The sequence below is a fragment of the Strigops habroptila genome, chromosome 10 (assembly GCF_004027225.2).
Source record: "Strigops habroptila isolate Jane chromosome 10, bStrHab1.2.pri, whole genome shotgun sequence".
NCBI lineage: Eukaryota > Metazoa > Chordata > Aves > Psittaciformes > Psittacidae > Strigops > Strigops habroptila.
In genome coordinates, this window is record NC_046359.1 from 16,133,801 (window position 1) to 16,152,275 (window position 18,475).

An 18,475-nucleotide genomic window follows, 5' to 3' on the forward strand; every position below is an offset into this window, starting at 1 on the left:
ACTTCAGAGAACTGTTTTTTGTTCAGTTGGGGTTTTTTTTTTAGCTAAATATTATGCACTATTCTCTTCAGAGATCTAGGTCTCTCAGAAACTGAAACAGAGGAACTTACTATTAACTCAGCACTTAACATGTTTTTGTAATCATGTAAATCCACTAAGCATGAATATGTTCTAATTCAATGATGCTTTTGACATACCACACCATATTACGTTCCTGTGTTGAACTGGCAGTTTTAGTGTGCACCAAGAAATCTTTAGATTTTTCTTCACAAATCATACTACCCTTTAAGTCTGATCTAGCATTCATTGTTTTTACTTTACTGAGCAAAAGCACAGACCTAACGAAAAACAGCTTCAGTGAATTCCAACAGTCAGAGTTGGGTTTTCCCTTCTTTTATTCAAATACAGTTGTGGGGAGAAGTACAGCCAAAGTTATCCCACATGGTGTGATTGGGAGGCATTTAAAATAACTTTTTTTCCTCCTACAAATTATAATCCAAAATATTCTGCTCAGAAGAGTTTGGGAGCAGGTGAGTCTCTACAAAAGTATAGACAGAGAAATGCTGTACAACTATTAATATTTCAAATGGCACACACACAAGGCAAGTTAGAAGATTTATACTAAGTCAACCTCAGGCTCTGACTTAATGGATTCAGAGCATCTTTTAGCTAAGTTCCAATATTTAAATCCTAACTCACGAAGTTTTACTAGCTCTCTATTTAAGAACACAAAAGCCACTTGCTTCATCATCATGAGACCAAATAAACTTGAGAACAATCTTTTCCCTTGAACTTCAGCTGCAGCATTTAATACTTTCTTCATCATAGCATGAAGTAGCATAAAGACATTTTACTGAAGCTACAGATTCAATGAGAATACTAAATCTCTAAGAAAGAAGGCATTAATCTAATGCTATCCAGCATTATATATATTATAGATCCAGCTAAAGCTGGATATATTTTATCTTGAAGCATATGATACATTACTTGAAGAAAAAAATTAGGAAGACTACCACACCTGTTTAATATCCATCATAAGAAAACAAAAATTTCAAGCTTTTGCATATGGCATATTGATTAGCAATACTTGTAACCAGAATCCTTCAGTGCTACTTAAATAGAAGCGAGAAGTACTATATCCTTACCTGCGCTGTCAAAGCTGTTCTCTCTTACAGCTACCGGCCTGCTTCTTCTCTTCATTTTTTTCCCCTTTTCTGTCGAGTTTTCTGTTTCATGAGCACACTCCAGACGAAACCACAGTGAGGCACTGAAGCCTTCAGACATGTGTGGCCAACAGTTTTGTCCAACTAAAGGCAAGTGAATTGGGGCTACATGCCAAGAAGAAAGCAGCTGGTGACTCAAATTTTCACCATCTGCCTCTTTTTTACTCTGCGAAAATTTTGCTCTTTTTAACACTCCAGCAGTTTTGCTGGCGGAAGTGCTAGCAGATTTTTGTGAAGAACTACTACTCAAATTTGTGCCATGTAGCAAAGGGAAGGCAAGGTACTGTAATGGATTCATATAAATATTGGTTTCTATAATCTTTAACACACCCTTGAGTAGTATCTCCTGGAAGAAATAAACCAAACAAATTAAAAAATTAAACATCTACAACAAATAGACAAGTGTCATCTAACTAAACAGAACACCACTCTTGAATTTGGATTTATGTTTTCCCAACAGAGGTGGACTTCCATATCCAAACGGACATACATTTACTAAGCATCAAGTAACAACTTCAACTGACTATGGCCCAACAATCTGGGGGATTTAGTCAGGGCAGATCAATCTTCAAGAACCATGCTTAGAAATCAGCTGAACCACAGCAGGTGGTCATTGCACAATCTTAGCACATAAATATGTGCTAACAGATCAGCTTATACCTCAACAAAAGACCACACTTTTTACCCCGTGTTTGAGCCTGGTTAAGAATGCACACACAGGCCATCACTTTGTTATTGTATAATCAGTAAAAAAACTAGCTGAACCCTTAAGCCAAGTTAACCCTTAGGCTTAACCCTAACCCTTAAGCCAAGAAGTTTCTCTAGTTACTTAGCCAATTATTGCAAGGTACCTTTGAAAACTTGACCTGTGTCTCCTTGCTTGGTACTATTTCAGACTTCACAGTATTTCTTTTTATTCCTTTCCACTTTCTTTTTCCCCCTACAGACTCCCACACAAACAACAGTTTGTATTTCAGCAGTACATCCCACACAAGCGTAGTTTCCAGTGTTACACAAACCAGCTTAAGACACTGTTGAAAGTAATTCTTGCTACTGAAGCATTCCTGAAATACCAAGATGCTTTACAACTTCAAAGGAATGACTTCAAATTTTACAGTATTAGTGTTCTGTCATTCAGAACCACAACGCCAGTCTCCTCAAGAGGAATCTTGTTTTCTTGTGAAGAGAGTTCTCAGGACTTCAAAACTGTCTCATCTCCTATTTCCTTTTCATATTTCTAGAATGAATTATTTCAACAACCACATTTTATTTGCTCTGATCAGTTAGAATGTTGCTGTTAGTCTCCTTATTTCCTAAAATATTTTTTTGCTTCATTTTTCTCATTAAGCCTCTGAATTTTGCTATGTGCTACTTCATATTTACCGTACAAGGTGTCTTCTCCAAAAATATCCTTAGAAGAAGAGTTATCTCTTCTGAACATGTCTGTGAACTCATCAAGGAAACTAACAGGTCTACCAGCACCATCTGACATGCTAAAAATAAGGAGACAAAATAATATTATTGAAAATCATTTTTAAAAGCTTTAAAAATTCATATTCCATGCTATTATGAGGAAAGATTACTATGAATTCATAGTGCTTTGTGAAAACATTTAAAATTCAGGAAGCAGTGACAATAAGATGAATTCCAGAGATCCAACAGTACTTCCTGCACTATCATTCCAAATTTCATTGAATGAATCTAGATGGCTATACCAAGTCTGGCTCCTAGGTTTGCAAAGAGGAGTCTGGAAGTCTGGGAACCTAGCATCTCATTGCAAAGGCTCTCCCCACAAAGCCAGGGATCAAAGTCCTGGGATGGGTTTACATCATCTCACACTGTGGAGCAACATCATTAGGTGTGAGGCTACCTTAGGACAAGCATTTAATTTGCTTCCACATTCTTGGCTTAGCTAGCGGTTTTCCAATTAGAAATAAAACTCTAGACATCACCAAGACCTATGTTACAAAGAAATTTGAAATAAAAACTTACATTGTGATGGAGTAAGATACAATCAGTAAGATAACAAACACTGCTCAGAAAAATAGCAGTTAACACTGTCACCCTAGGGTTTATGATTTCAACTATCATTTTCAGGTCTGCCAGCAGGTGTTTAAATAACAGATTTCCACTAGCTCAGAAATAACCTTGTATTTATACGTAAGTTAGATACTTGTCATAAGTTAAAGAAGCAGCTGCATAAATTCACACATGCCAATGAATTTTCTTGTTAACTTCACATTTGCACTGTGAACTAAAAATTTGTGTATATCTTAAGTTACAGAAAACCATACTTAGGTTACTTAGACCTCGAACTCACCATGAAAACTAGATTCAGTTCGCGTCAGTATGTTCAGAAATCCTCCCAAAAGATGTTTAACAGCTCCCTGTGAAAAAATTACAGGGAAAATTGATATCTGAAGAATATACACCAGCTCAAAGACCTAAGAAATAATTACTTTCAGTCAATTCTTGTCACTTATTGATCTTGATGAAAATAACTCCAATTATTCTAAATTATGGAAATAATTTTTACATTTGCTAATGAACATTCTTTCATGTTCTGTACAGTTCAGTTACAGAAGGCAGACTTTGAAGTCCAAATTATTCTAGAAAGAAACATTTGAGCCATTATCAATTCAGCAGCTGAGATCTCATCTAGTTGAAGATGTCCCTGCTCATTCCAGGGGGGTTGGGCAAGATGACATTTAAAGGTCTCTTCCAACCCAAGCTACTCTATGATTCTATCATCTCCCTTGTCTTCTCCCCCATAACAAACAGAATTAGGGGATTTAACAGGTTGTGACAAAATACAGCATGTTGGTATATACTGATGCAATACTGCAAGCAAATTCAACCTTTCCCCAACTTTTTTATGCAAGCTAGCTTTAAAGAGTAATTACGAGAAAGCCGTGTACTTAGGAGCATCCTTTGCAAGGGTGTCTTAGATAAAGGTAATTTGAAAAATCACTGAAGATAATCAAGATCTCTAAACTGATTAGTTTGATAGACTGCTCTTTCTAAACAATATTGAAAAGCAATGAAAATGAGATTATACTGAATTAAGTAATTTCATGTGTAGAAGTTCAGAAAAAAGAAATGCGTATGTGCTAGTGATTTAAAGTTAATAATTCAGACATAGAATTGGAGTTCTAAAATGTTTTCCTTTCCTCCTTTTGATTTATGCTGTGAAGCACTTTGTTTCTTAGTCATATGATTATATAAACAAGCACTTAAAGCTTAAATTACTTAACCATATTTTCCTCTTTTGCAAGAGGCATACCTAATTTAGTTAATAAAAAGCAAAAAAGCTGACCATCAGAAATTCCAAAGGATTATGAGGACATCCACGTATGCACAACTGATTTCTAATATAAACTTAAGAATAAAAGCATGAAATATTTGAGGTACATCAGTGAAAGTTTCTAAAAACACATGTTGAATACATACAAATTTAGAATGTTTACACATACATATACAGGAACATATTTGCTTTAGTGTTTTATTTTGGGGGTTTTTTTGGTTGTTATTTTTCATTTTTTCAATGGCCTAAGTCATTAAATCTCTCTCTATAGCTCTAGTGATTGAACAAGCTTGATAAGACAAGGCAATGTAAAACTCAAAAGTTTTGTAGGTCAAATATTTCTCATATCACTCTATTAGATATACTAGTACTTCAAAACTGAAGAAAATAAGATATACAAGTGCTAAGCTATTGCCTTTGTTTAATAACCTTTTACCTGTTCTATAAGTACAGTGGCATTTCTCTCCTTCTGAATGATGATTTTCAGGCAGCTTTGGAATACATGAGCAAGCACATCTAAACTTGCATTACCAGCTGACAGCAAGTTTAATTCTAACATGCAGATTTCAGGATACATTAATTCTCCTTGATTGATGTTTTCAGCTAGGTCATTAAAATAACCTGAAGGACCAGTACGTCCTGGCTCTGCCTTTGTGTCTGCTCCTGAAAGAAAACACTTGTTTTACTCAAACTTACTCAGCTGAATACAGTTTGCATGATTTAAACAGAACATCCAAGCACACACTTTCTCCAACCTTCTCATAGATACAAATCAAAACCAGTCACTAGCTTACGCAGTTTTCAGAAGTTAGTATAATGTTTTATTCTGCTTCAAGTTTTCCTATTATACAGAAGGGCAAGGATACAGTCTCTCCCATTACATGCTCTTAAACTACGTGCCTTCATTTCTTGGGAACTGGACACATAGTAATGATGACACATGCAATTCATGAAACATGACAGTAAGATCATTGTAATAGAGCCTCAAGCTTCTATACAGAACCCTAAGCCTGCCAAGAAAGGAGATAAATTTAAATGACTTCTGTTAAAAGGTCAGGGGAAGCAGCTGTTGGTTATTTAACTCAGAAAATGCCTATGACAGCACATGACAGAATATTTGCATGACAGTCAAACAAACCCCCAACAGTTAAAGCCTCTCCTCTTACATCTTGGAAAGACTTCAAAACATGTTACTTCAAAATTATTTGGTACAGACATATGTTTCATGCACATGGAAATATTTCTGGTTAAATTTTTAATTCAAAAATGCTTTTAAAATTATGTGTATCTGTTAGCAAAGCCTAGTCACACAGATAAACAGTTGAATGCAGTTCTATTAAAGGCTGTTACTGCTCATGCTGACCTCATACAATAATAGAAGCACCCAGGTGTTCAGCATAAAGGAAAAAATTGAAGGAAATTAATGTTCAAAATTAATTACAAACAGAATACAGCAAGAGATGTGCACATCAGTTGTTGAATGAATACAAAGAGATCACAAGGGGGCTATCACAAGTCAAATGAAACATGTGAGTGGGAAAAGCCAGCAGAGAATCACCAGGGGCAAATCGTGCTTGACAAACCTGATCGCCTTCTATAACAAAATAACCTGCTTGGTTGATGTGGGGCGAGCACTGGACATCATCTACCTGGATTCTTCTGAGGTCTTTGATACAGTTTCCCACAGCCTCCTCCTAGAGAAACTGGTGCGTTATGGTCTAGACAAGTGGTCTCTGTGGTGGGTGGGGAACTGGCTGCACCCAGAGGGTGGTGGTGAATGGCTCCTTTTCAAACTGGAGACCTGTCACTAGTGGAGTCCCCCAGGGGTCGATACTGGGACCAATGCTGTTGTCCTGGTGGGCAACAAGCTCAGTATGAGTGAACAGTGTGCTGCTGCAGCAAAGAAAGCCAATAGAATGCTGGGTTTCATCAACAGGGGCATCACTAACAGAGATAAAGAAGTGATTATCCCACGCACTCTACTCAGCGCTTGTCGGGCCACACGTGGAATACTGTGTTCAGTTTAATTCCCACTATGCAAAATGGATGTGGACAGGCTGGAAAGGGTCCGGATAAGGGCCACAAAGATGACCAAAGGATTGGGAAACCAGCTATATGAGGAAAGGCTGAGAGAACTGGTTTTGTTCAGCCTTGAGGAAACAAGGCTCAGGGGAGACCTTATCACCATGTTCCAGTATTTAAAGGGTGGCTACAAAGAAGATGGAGACTCCCTTTTTACAAAGGGTCACATGGGAAAGATGAGGGGTAATGGGCACAACTTACTCCTGGGGAAATTCTGGTTGAACGTAAGAGGAAAATTTTCCACAATGAGAACAATCAGCCATTGGAATAATCTCCACAGGGAAGTGGTGGATTCCCCAACACTGGACATTTAAGATTGAGCAGGACAGGGTGCTGGGTCACCTTGTCTAGACCATGCTTTTGTCAAGAAAGGTCAGACAGGTGATCCTTGAGATCCCTTCCAACCTAGTATTCTACAACATCATTAGTCTAATCTATTTTTTAACTGGTTTGTTATAATACTAAATAAAAACCTGATAATTCATTTTGAGACAAATAATAAGCATCTCTGGAGAAAACTGCTTCCAGACCACAAAAATATGTTTGAGCAACATGACTTTAGAGTTAGAGTCGCATAAACCAAGACAACCAAGACAGAACAGTTCTGTAACATTCAGTAAGAATATTCACAATCTCTCCATGTGTAACTGCATTTTACTAGAAGTAAAATAAACTATTTCTGTTAAAGATCTCTGATGCCCACCCTACTTTAGTGCATCTCAAGAGACAAGCAAGCTTTGCTATGTCATAAAGACTACTTTGTATATTCAGGAAGTAGACATTTACCTTCATTCCTGGTTTCGCTATCATCGGGGTTACTTTCACTATCTGCTTCATATCCTTCCTCTTCAGCAAAAAGTTTAAGACTACAGCACTGTGATTCTTCAGTTTCTTCAGAAATATCTCCAGGTTGTGACACAGGCTCCTTTTCAGAGTAATGGGCCTGTATAACACATCAAGCAGATTTACCATCTTTGGACAGAAAAACAAGTAATTTAGAACCTTCCAGATGCTTATTTTCTCCAAGCCCATTGGCAAAAGAAACTAATTAATCATACACTTCCAAGGAACTTGAGAACCTTTTTAAGAATACTTTATTCTTACGTAAAAAAAAATGGATTCTGCTGAGATGGATTTTTCTTCCTAACTACCTGACCAAAGCTTTGGCAAGCAGATGGCCAATGCATTAAGAATAATTGTTTCCAAAATCACTATCGCTATAAACATGCATCTTGGCATTCAGACTAACGTGAAGATACGTCTGCAGCCACTAAGGTCAGTCAAAATCCGTCTGAAACTCTCCCTTTGAAAGTTTGTCACACTGTTGTTGGATGAAAGAGTGAAGAGAACATGAGGTTTCAGGTATATCCATAAAGTGTAACACAGCTTGCTCCTTTTTGGGGCATGACTTATTTCTGAGCAGTAAATGTGGGGGCCATATCAATAATCAGCATTCAACTTACATACTTATGTATGAGAATCAGAGAAATAGTCTTCCACTTCCACAATAACTGCATTTAAACATGTCCTATTGATTCTAAAAATAGTTTTAAAACATAAACCTGACTGAGCTAACCTTGCAATGCTTAGAATTACATTACTCAGCTGGTGTGCCATACCTTTTCAATTTTTTCTTCAGAATGATCCAGATCAGCAGAAAAAGTACCCAATGCCACACGAAGCAGTGAATCAAACAGAGGCTTTGCCAAGTCAGTTTCTATCACTTTTGACAGAGCAAGTTGCTCTCTTATTTGAAGTAAGATATCATCCACACAAGTATTCTGCATTTTATGGGAGAGAAACATTTTGATTCACGTTATTCCATTTTGGTTAACAGAAATGGTCTAGTACTTTCATTTAAAAACTTCCTCTTCCACCTACACTAATCTGAGTTCTCAGCTAAAACCATTAGACTTCATCCAGTCTCTTTCAATAAGGAAGATTCATCCTGTTTGTCAGGACAGAGATTTAGCAGTTTAAGCAATCTGCACACTGAGAAAAGTCTGCCAACATGCTGTTTCCTAAACATTGCAAGGGAAAGCACTGTTTCAAAACCAAACATCTCAGTTTCAAGTACACAATGCATTCAAACCACACCACAACACTACCAGCAGTTAGCAAGACAGATGATGACATGTCCAAGTCCACAAAAACAACAAGTGGTCTAGACAGAACTCCAGTTTCCAGTTCTCTTCCGTACCTAACACCTTCTGCTTTTGTAATAAACTGCCAAATACAATTCAAGACAGCAATTAAAACACTAAGTTGCAGTGAAGGTGTCTTCTGTGAATTAACAACTTAGTGGTACATTGAATTAGTTCACCTCTAAGGCTTCAGTTTTTTCAGGTGTCCTTTCAGTCCCTGCGCCCTCTTTCTCAAGCACCATGCCCTGCTCAGAACCATCATCAAAAATGTGACATGTGAGTCACTGTGTATAATGCTCACGTCTCGCCTACACAGCTCTCCTTCAGTGTCCTTGTGTCACACATTCTCCACTGAATACTCTTTCAAAAAACCCAAGTCTCTCCCACTGTTCAAAGCCCACCAGCTCAGGCAGCCTCCAGAGAATGTGAGACTGGACAAATGGACTACACGGCAAAACAGAAAAAGCAGACTGTAACCGATCAGAAAAAAAAAATGCAGACACAGCCAGAAAATCAGAATTGTTGACATCCACTACTGCATTTGTGGCCAGTCTGGATCAACCTACCACTCCAGAAAGCTCCCTCCCAGCCCCAAGAAGCAGGGAACTGGCGTGACCAGGGATTCAATTCAAAAGAGCAGAGGACAAAGATCATGCTGGAGAACAAGAAGGCATAAAGGATCCTTACCAGCATCTCACCACATACAAAAACTGACAGGTTAACATGTGGGAAGATGCTGCCTCAGAAATCACAACTGGTTATCAACCCACTCCCATCTTTCGTGCCTGCTGACCACTAGCCCTAACTACTAAGCACATCTTTTAACTGCATGCTTTCAGCAATACACCAAAAAAATATGGTACCATAATAAGAGCACAAGCTTTTTTTATCTCTAAAACAACTTTTGATTAAGTCATTGATAAAATAATATTGTATGTAACAAACATAAGTAGGCTAAGGGGAGTTTCACAGTACCTGGTGAAACATCTCCACTTCCATCTTCTGCTGCATGGTGCTTGCGCTGTGTAGGCAGATTGTCAGCAGAGCTTCTAGAAGTCTGATACCTTGAAGTGCCCACTCAGCCTCTTCTCTTACAGAAGTCTTTACCCCTTCAAGATTGGCAACTGCAGTAACTGAAGCATGTCCCCTACTCAAAGAGCCATCACAAGAGACACATTCAGGCACCAGCTGTTCTGCACCAGCAAGACTGTCAGAACTATCAAGCTCCAACTGCGCCACCTCTCTGCTTTTAGCGAGCTGAGAGTCATCCTTGCTGAGAAGCTCACCACGAGGACTCCCATGTGAACTTCTGCTGCTTTCACTCAATACTCTCTCCCTCTTTTCTTGCTCCTTTTCCTTATTTTTTGCAAGTTTCTGAATTATCAGCATTAGCAATCTGTGGCATGCTTCAAAGCCTCCAAGTCTATGGAATTGTCTCTGGAAAACTGAACTATACAAATAGATGCAACGACACATGGACCAAATATCTGCAGCCCTGTGAATATGTTCCAGAGAAGGCAAAGTAAGGCTTTCCAGTGACAGATATGGTAATTTTTGGCCTAATGGCTCACTAGCTGTACTATCATATCCTGACGTATCTTCTGAGTCATTAGCTGAATCCAGATCACCATCTGCTTCTTTACTTACACATAAAAAAGCAACACAGAGGAAGAGGTTTATTGTGTTGACGTGAACGTCTTGGCTCACAAACTTTTTCTTTTTTGGGTAAGCCTCTTTCAAGCCAGCATAAAACTTGCTCAGACTTTGAGGAACTTCAGAAACAGTATGCTGGCTACAAAGAGAAGCAGGCAAGTCGGATGTAGATTCTTGTTCGCTGTTCGGGCCTTCCAGCTCTGGCATTGCTTGGTCTTTCTGCTGATCACCAAGGCAGAGTATCAAAGTCTCTAACACTTTCAAAGAATGGCTTCTTAAAGCATCTAAGTAATTTAACTCAATCATTTGATTCACTCCATTACAACTCAGAAACAAGTCCCTAATAACCCTGCAAGAGAAAGCACAAGAATTACCTTATAAATCAGCCACAAATTCATGTAGTTCAGATGACACAACCAAAACCAACCCTCTGTTCTACATACCAAGTAACACCAAGGACTGATCATGTTATTTATAGCTTATAAATGTACATTAGAATCCCAAGTAAGCATCATCCATCTGGTAGTAGAAAACTCAATTTTTTTTCTAGGATACAATGTAGGAAATAAACCTCTGAAATGCAGACCACAAAAGATGTATGATATTCAAAACACCAAAAGATGTTTAATTAACTTCTGACATTTGCTCTTTAGTGGTACTTTTCCTACCTTTTCATTAGCAATTGGAGCTAGTAAATCTTCCTCTCAGTTCTATGACTTCACCAGAAAGTAGAGATTCCTTTCAAATAACTTGAAGACATTTTATTAGCTCTGTCTATTAGTTGTATGGATAATATATTTCAGAGATAATTTAGGAATGCCTTTCAAACACAACTTTTTGTGCAGTTGTTACAACAGTATGTCCAATGTTAAAAAAACCAAAAACTTTTGGTGTATTTGTCTCCAAGTATATTTTCCCTTCTTCCTATCACGCTGAGTTCATTCAGAATTTGGGGTAAGGATCTACAAGCTTCTTAGTGTACTATGTTTGCACGTACACATTCACCTTCCTTACCCTCCCATCTCCTTCCCACAGGGTCAGCTTTTACTATAACCAAGTTACACACTCTAGAATCAAATGAATCATTTACTTTTATATTCCCATCTTTAAGCCAGTGGGAAAAAAACAGCATCTCTTAAATTTTTTAAAATCTAAACTTTACTTCTCTTGCCTCTTTGCCACTACATGCATTTTGAAAAACTTAACAGCTTCTGACACATTTTATGTTAGGATAAAAGTATAAAATGTATTAGACAATCCTTTACACAAACTGGAATACTAGTCTATTCTTTGTAATTGTCTCAGATAACCCTATTAAATTCATTTGAGTTTACCAGGACTCCAACAGAATATATCAGAATCTTTTCTGCACAACAGGACTCATTCATACTCTGAATAAACTTCCATCTATTGTATTAAACAACTTCTTCATCAATTCACCAACAAATAGGAAAGTTTCTATTTCATGCCTTGGAAGAATGCTTGGGGGGTGTTTTTGTTGGTTTGGGTTTGTGGTTTGGGTTTGGGTTTTTTTTGGTGCGTTTTTTTGTTGTTGTTTTGTGGTTTTTGCCTTTTTTTTTTTTCATGTTTAAATGAACAGGATTTTTTAAGTTAGGAAACAGGATTTTTTCAGATAGTTATTTCAAGACAAGTAAACCTCTCAAGCCTTATTTTTGAAAGGTGGTTTCCAGGAAGACCATTCTAGAAGGAAAAGGGAAACAAATAAAAACCTAAGTAGTCTAATTCCCACAGAAAAGTGACATGTCAATCTGTTCAACATTCCTGACTCACTTTAGCATGAGGAATAAAGAGGCAAAGAGCATGCCACATTGGACAAAGGTTTTTATTTGTTTCTACACACTTTGGCTTGTTAAAGATCATAACTCATCAGTATAGAGCCCTCACTTTCTATGGTTTATGAGTCTAGGATTACATCTTACGTTATTCAAACATTTACCTTGTTGCCATCACCGATGCAATATCCGAGTGCTGCCTACAGTCCAAATAAAACTTATGTTCTGATCAGTAACAAATATACGAAGTTCTGTACATAAATAAAAGATCAACCAACCTGGATTTAAGTAACACAGGGAGCATCTGCAAATAAATCTGAAGTACTTCAGAAGGCAAACACTGGCTATGGTAACTGAATGTGTGTTTATCAACTGTAGTTGGTCCAAGTTGTTGAGCATGGCAAGCTAGCTCAACTCCTCTCTGAAGCACAGGATTATAAACACAGTTATATAGTTTCCATTGGACCACTGCATTTCCCTTTTGAATTAAGTGGCAAATATGGCTTGCAATCTGCACGCCACGTAGCTTGTCTTCTTCAAAAACAATGTCCTGATAAGCCTCCAGTGCATGCCATCTCAGCAACATGTCTTCAGATCCAGTGCTAGGCAGAATTCCCTGAACTCTGCAAGAGGAACTAGATGCTGGACCAGCATCACCACAGTTGCCCTGCAAGGCATCTTTCAACTGAGCAAGTTGATCACAGTCCACAGTACATATATTGCATGATGCCTGTATAATTTTGGGCGGAATTTCTGCTCCACCCAGCTGATCCAATATGAACTTGTTAAGGATATTCAATATGTGCTGTTGAAAGTTTTTTAGTATTGGTAACTTGGAAGCATGAAGCAATGGGACAATCACAGACTTCGGATCCATACAACAACATATTCCTACATTATGTACACCCGAGAGAATCTGAACACAGGTACTGCTCAAAGAAACTTGTTGCAACAAGTGCAAACACTGATGTGCACAAACAGCAATGCAACAGCATCTGTCGGGATACTGAACTTCTCCATCAGCAGTTTCAAAGGGGGTTTTGGATGCTTGGGTTTTAAAAGTGGATACAGAGAGCCCAGAGAGATCTCTGTGGTGATGCATGAAGTGAGAGTACTCGCATCGTCTGTGCCGCTTTCTTGTACACATTGATTGATGGAGCTGCTCCGATTTTACTTTTTTGACAGTGCTGATTATTTTCATGATGCTGTTGATTAGGACTTTCAAATGCTCTGAGGCTTCCCCAGTTACTCCTTCATTCTTTATACACAGCCATTCCATCTGAAGGACTGTTACTTCAAACAGCTTAAATCCCTGATGCTGTATGAACTCATGAACTAGATCTATAGCTTGACTAAAGTAGAATGGATTGGAGGCTGCACTTTGTAGGCAGCATATCAAAATCTGCAAGACCCCTTCTATAACCTCAGGTAGAAGCAAGGCTCTGTGATGGTATCTAGAAAATATGTAGTCATCCTGAACTGGCTGCTGTAGTGTTTTCTTGTATCTTGGAACAAAAGGCTCAGGTTGTTTTTCCAAGGAAATTCTGATTTTTAATGCTGCTTTAAGTAAGTCTGTTAGATTTCTTCGTAAGTTGTCTGGCATTGTTTCCGTATTGCTAATGTCTAAAGACATCAAATGCAGCACTGTTCGAAAAAGCATCCTTTGGATCAGAGCTACAGGTTCTTCTGTCCACCCTGCAGAAACTACTTCATTTTCTGTGTTACTACTTAGATTGCAACAGTCTCCGAATCCTGATAAGAACTCAGTCAATGTGGGCACCACACTAGCTGAGAGAGCAGAACTGTGATTCAAAGCAATGTCAAATTTGCACACTTTCTCTAGGAGAGACAGTAAGACATGGCATAAGTCAAAAGGAGAGTTATCCATGTTGCTCTCAGCAATTCCTGCAGCTGGCTCACTCAAAGTCTCTGGGTTTAGCTCATGTGATGGAATAATTTTGCTGGAATTTTCTAGATTAGGGGCATCAGGATGAGAATTCGGTACTGCTTCTGCAGATAGGCCATCACTTCTACCTACAAGGTAGCTGTCCCTAACTGGATGTGTTAAAAAAGGCTGCAGTAATTGGGAGCGTCTGTGTTTCCTGATTACAGTAGTCTTGTCATCAGAATTGCCTTCTGAATCTGAAGTGGACAGCTGAGATCTCCTTGCATCCCGCACAGAGTAACGATGGGTGGTTTTGCGCAGGCGCCCACTTTTTCGAGACCGAAGATTCAGTTTTACAGAAGGCTGAAGAGATGAACGAGTGCTTCCATCTAAGCCTAGCTTTTCCTGAGTAGATTTCATGGAACTTGCATTATTGTCTTTGGTCAGGCATATGTCTACTGTAAAAGGTATATTAAAGTCTGTTGAAACAGAAAGATAAGGAACATTAAAGGAACATTCAAGAATATTATGTAAATAATTTTTTCCTAATGTTATAGTTTAACACTTCCAGCTTAAAAATATGAAGCATGCATATCTTAATAGGCCACGGTTTTGTATATACCTATGTTTAACATTTCCAGTATAAAACATGTCAGCAACAATTCATGTTTAAGAACCATACTGACTATTTTTAAAGCAGAAGCAAATGAGTTCATTTTCTAACCAGGGTTAAAAATGTGCTAGAGAGTTGCCTAAAGTTTTTTTGTAGGCACAGCTATTTCATTCTCTCAAGAAAAGATGTTACCAGGGTAGATGAACAGACAGCTTGGTAAGCAAAAGGAAGAAAACTTAGTCTGAAAATCATGGAATGGTTTGGGTTGGAAAGGACCTTCAAGCTCATCCAGTTCCAACCCCCTGCCATGGACAAGGACACCTTCTACTAGACCAAGTTGTTCTAAGCCCATCCAGCCTGGACCAGAACACTTCAAGGATGGGGCATCTGCAACTTCTTGGGGCAACCCATTCCAGTGTCTCACCACCCTCACAGTGAAGATTTTCTTCCTAATGTCTAATCTAAATTTACCCTGTTTTGGCCTGTTAAAAATCTTTTTTGCCTGTTACACATAGGATATAAAGGAACAATATTGCCACAAGCACCTAGTTGTATCTAACTTAAATTTCAATAAGTTAGACATACTAACATAGAAGTTAAAAAAAAAATAAAATCAATCAGTAGGATACAAACTCCGAGATCTCCTCTATTACTGCAATGGAGTTGCAGTACAGTTGGAGTCTTTTACAATTTGATGACCCATTGTCACTCTTTGCAACTCAGCTGCTATTGGAACTTGGTGCATTACTTACAGCCCTCTTAGACTGCATGAAGAAATTGTTAGTGTACTAGTAGTAATAGAAAAGATAAATTTCTCTACCTAGAAACAGTGAAGATTTTCAAGTATACAGACCTTCACTTCAGCATTAATTGTTTCAAACACAAACAGCAGAGGGAGGTGGAAAAGAATAATTTTAGGGTGCTCAATATTTCCACAAAAGCCAAGACAAAAGAAAATTCAACTACACAGTACAAAATAGCAAATATAAAATTTAAATCTGATTCAGTGGGCAAGAAGATTTTGAAGAATAAAATGTAAGTACTACCAGTTCATTTGTAGTGGTAAACTCAGATCATAAATTGTTTAAAAGTGGGCAAGGAACTTTGTATGTTCTTGGATTAAATCCATTGCCATTTTTTAAGTAGTGACAGGACTGTCTCTGGATGCTTTGGGCAGTAAAACACTCAGCACAGCACAAACGCAAGCAGCTACCATCCACCAAGCTCAGCATTTTTAAAAAAATGTGACAGTTGTTAGCAGTAACAGCCCCCATGCCCACAAAACCCCCAAAGCCCACACAACAGCTACAAACAACTGAAAGAGGAGATGCTTCCATGTGCAAGCAAGACTGTGCCTTGCTGTTCCATTCACAACTTCCTTGTAATGTTTAAGGAAGAATCATCGTCTGCTTTGGAGGCAGGAAATTAACCACGAGCACTTTATTAAACAAAGGATACTTCCCACAAATGAAGAAAAAAGCTGCCCAATACAGGTGGATTACAACTGAGTAAGCAGAAAGTTTATTATATAGTAAGTGCTATGAAACTGGCACTTTAAATACTCCAAGTCTACAAACATTAACTAAAGCCTTCAATTTGCATGATTTTAAAATAGTAGAAAAAGAGTAGGAGAGCTTCAGGTAAGAATCCTTAGGAACTCTCAGACAGGTAGATTTTTATCCTCTAACAGGGAAAAGAATGCATCAAACAAATGCAAGAGCCCAAAAGAAAAAAGCCAAGCAAACAAAAATCACTGCCATTTCCTGATTCAGCTTTTTCAGTTTATTTTGTATTATCCCTTTCATTTCTTTAATTCACGCTAACTTTCTGGCAGTTAAATCCTTGTGATTTGATTCTTCAATGACCACATCAGTTTCTAACACAGAACATCATATTTTCTCAGGAATGCAGTCTGGTTCTTTTTATAATGGTCCAGTATTACTCTATTTTTCAGGGCCTGCCTCCCTGGTAACATCACACTTGCTTCATGCTCAGTTGTCCATTGTTTGGCATTAAGCTTCTTCTCTACTTCCCATTTCTGCCATTTCAGAAGAAAAAGTCTGTCTCATTCTGCCTCTAGTGTCAGCATGTATCACTTTTTTTACTAAAAGAATCAGTATGTTTTCCCCTTCTACTCACCATGAAACACTTCACATTAGCAAAAATATTATATACCGTTTCAAATCTCCCCCCCCATCACCTGAAGAAAAAAACCTCACCACCATCAAGTTCAGCTACACAGTAATATGAGAACTGCCTTTCACACTGACCAAGAGGATCTTCCTTCTCCATACAATTTCAGTCTTCTTATATGCTGACAGAACATTAGTATGTGTGTTTAAACTCTCTGCAGAATCCACACCTTCAGTCTATGTTAAGAGGATAAGTATTACAATGAACTACTACTCTCTAGTCATGAATCCTAGGCTCTGTACTTGTTTTAGGTCCTTAATATTGTAAATGATAAAACATACCTATTGCTTTTTCTTCTTGGACAGGGATTTTCCACACCAATGGCAGAAGTGACAGGAGGAGGGTCAGAAGTTCTTCCCGACACGTCAGCTCCTATGTTAGAAACAAAGTAGAAACAAAAGGTTTTGTACTTTTAAAAACTAGACTGACCTTCTTTGTTTTACACAGCTATTCAACATTCAGTTCCCTATGCCCTTCTGCTTTTTTATGCACTGAAGAAGTGACCTAACTGCAAAGAGTGCTATAATTATTAACTATAGCCAATCAGAAAGCATCCAAGATATTTACTATGCCTCTGCAACTGTTTCTATACAAAGCTCTCCTAATCTCTCTTGTAGAAGGAATTTCCCACCCAAAGAACAAAGCCAGAAAAGCCAAAGCAAATAACTCGATTTAAACAAAGCCACCATGAAGTCCAAGACAAGTTTGAAACTTCTGTAGTTTGAAACAATGTAACTTAGACAAACTTTCTGGGAAACTTTGTACTTTCTCCAAAACAAAACCTTAAGCAGATAAAAAAGGCTGCATTTATCAAGTGATGTTACTGACTCACAATAGAGAGGTGAGATTTTATGGGAGGAAAGAGAGAAGATCACTCTTAATTAAAAACCCAAAAAAACCCAAAACAAAACTAAAAAAACCACCCCAAAACAAACCAAAACCAAACCCAACAGAATAACCACTAAACCCTACTGAAGTTTTAAGATTTATACGCTAACAATTTCAATGCAGAGAGGAACAGTAGAAGGCACAGAATTCAAACACGATTCCTTTAGAGGGTGCTGTGCAGCTCTATTGGAATGGTTTGAAGTCCTAAGGATCAAAAGTTTTCAAACGAAAAGCTGACTCCAGCATTTTGGCAGTTAACATCATCTGGGGATACACAGCTGAAGCAACATCCTTCTCAAAAATTCAAGGCGGCAATGAAATTCAAATGTATGGAGACAGGCAATTTAAATAGTTATATATATCAAATACATAGAGTTATATATAGTTATAGAGCAATATAAATAATAGTTAATATTTGTATGATAGTATTGTTTTAAATGAAAATTTTTAAAAATCTATAATTATTGATACAATACAATGAGACCTGGAAAGTAACTGGTTTTTTTACTGGAGGGGAGGCACATGGAATTCCCCATTTAATTCCTCCATGAAAGCCAGCTGGTTTTGCAGCAGCTCTAATCCTGAAGCTGCTATTAACAGCAACTATGCAGACCTTGAGTGACATCTAAAAAACCCCATGGCTCTAGAAGTGGCAAGGGGTCTTCTTAGCTATTATACACAACCTCAGTGTTAAGGA

At 38.0% G+C, this 18,475-nt stretch overlaps 1 protein-coding gene across 9 annotated transcripts in view; it reads right to left on the minus strand.

Moving 5' to 3' along the window:
* LYST (lysosomal trafficking regulator) overlaps positions 1-18,475 on the minus strand; it is an 82,772-nt gene that overhangs the window by 46,474 nt on the left and 17,823 nt on the right. For 8 of the 9 annotated variants that reach the window (XM_030500279.1, XM_030500275.1, XM_030500274.1 and 5 more), the window contains 9 exons: positions 17,172-17,262; positions 12,478-14,563; positions 9,729-10,755; positions 8,229-8,390; positions 7,396-7,552; positions 4,964-5,190; positions 3,544-3,610; positions 2,607-2,716; positions 1,146-1,569 (listed from right to left, as the gene is read on the minus strand). In XM_030500279.1, coding sequence (XP_030356139.1) covers positions 1,146-1,569; positions 2,607-2,716; positions 3,544-3,610; positions 4,964-5,190; positions 7,396-7,552; positions 8,229-8,390; positions 9,729-10,755; positions 12,478-14,563; positions 17,172-17,262 — 4,351 coding nt within the window. The remainder of the gene's footprint in view (positions 1-1,145; positions 1,570-2,606; positions 2,717-3,543; positions 3,611-4,963; positions 5,191-7,395; positions 7,553-8,228; positions 8,391-9,728; positions 10,756-12,477; positions 14,564-17,171; positions 17,263-18,475) is intronic. The other variant, XM_030500281.1, reaches the window with a different exon arrangement.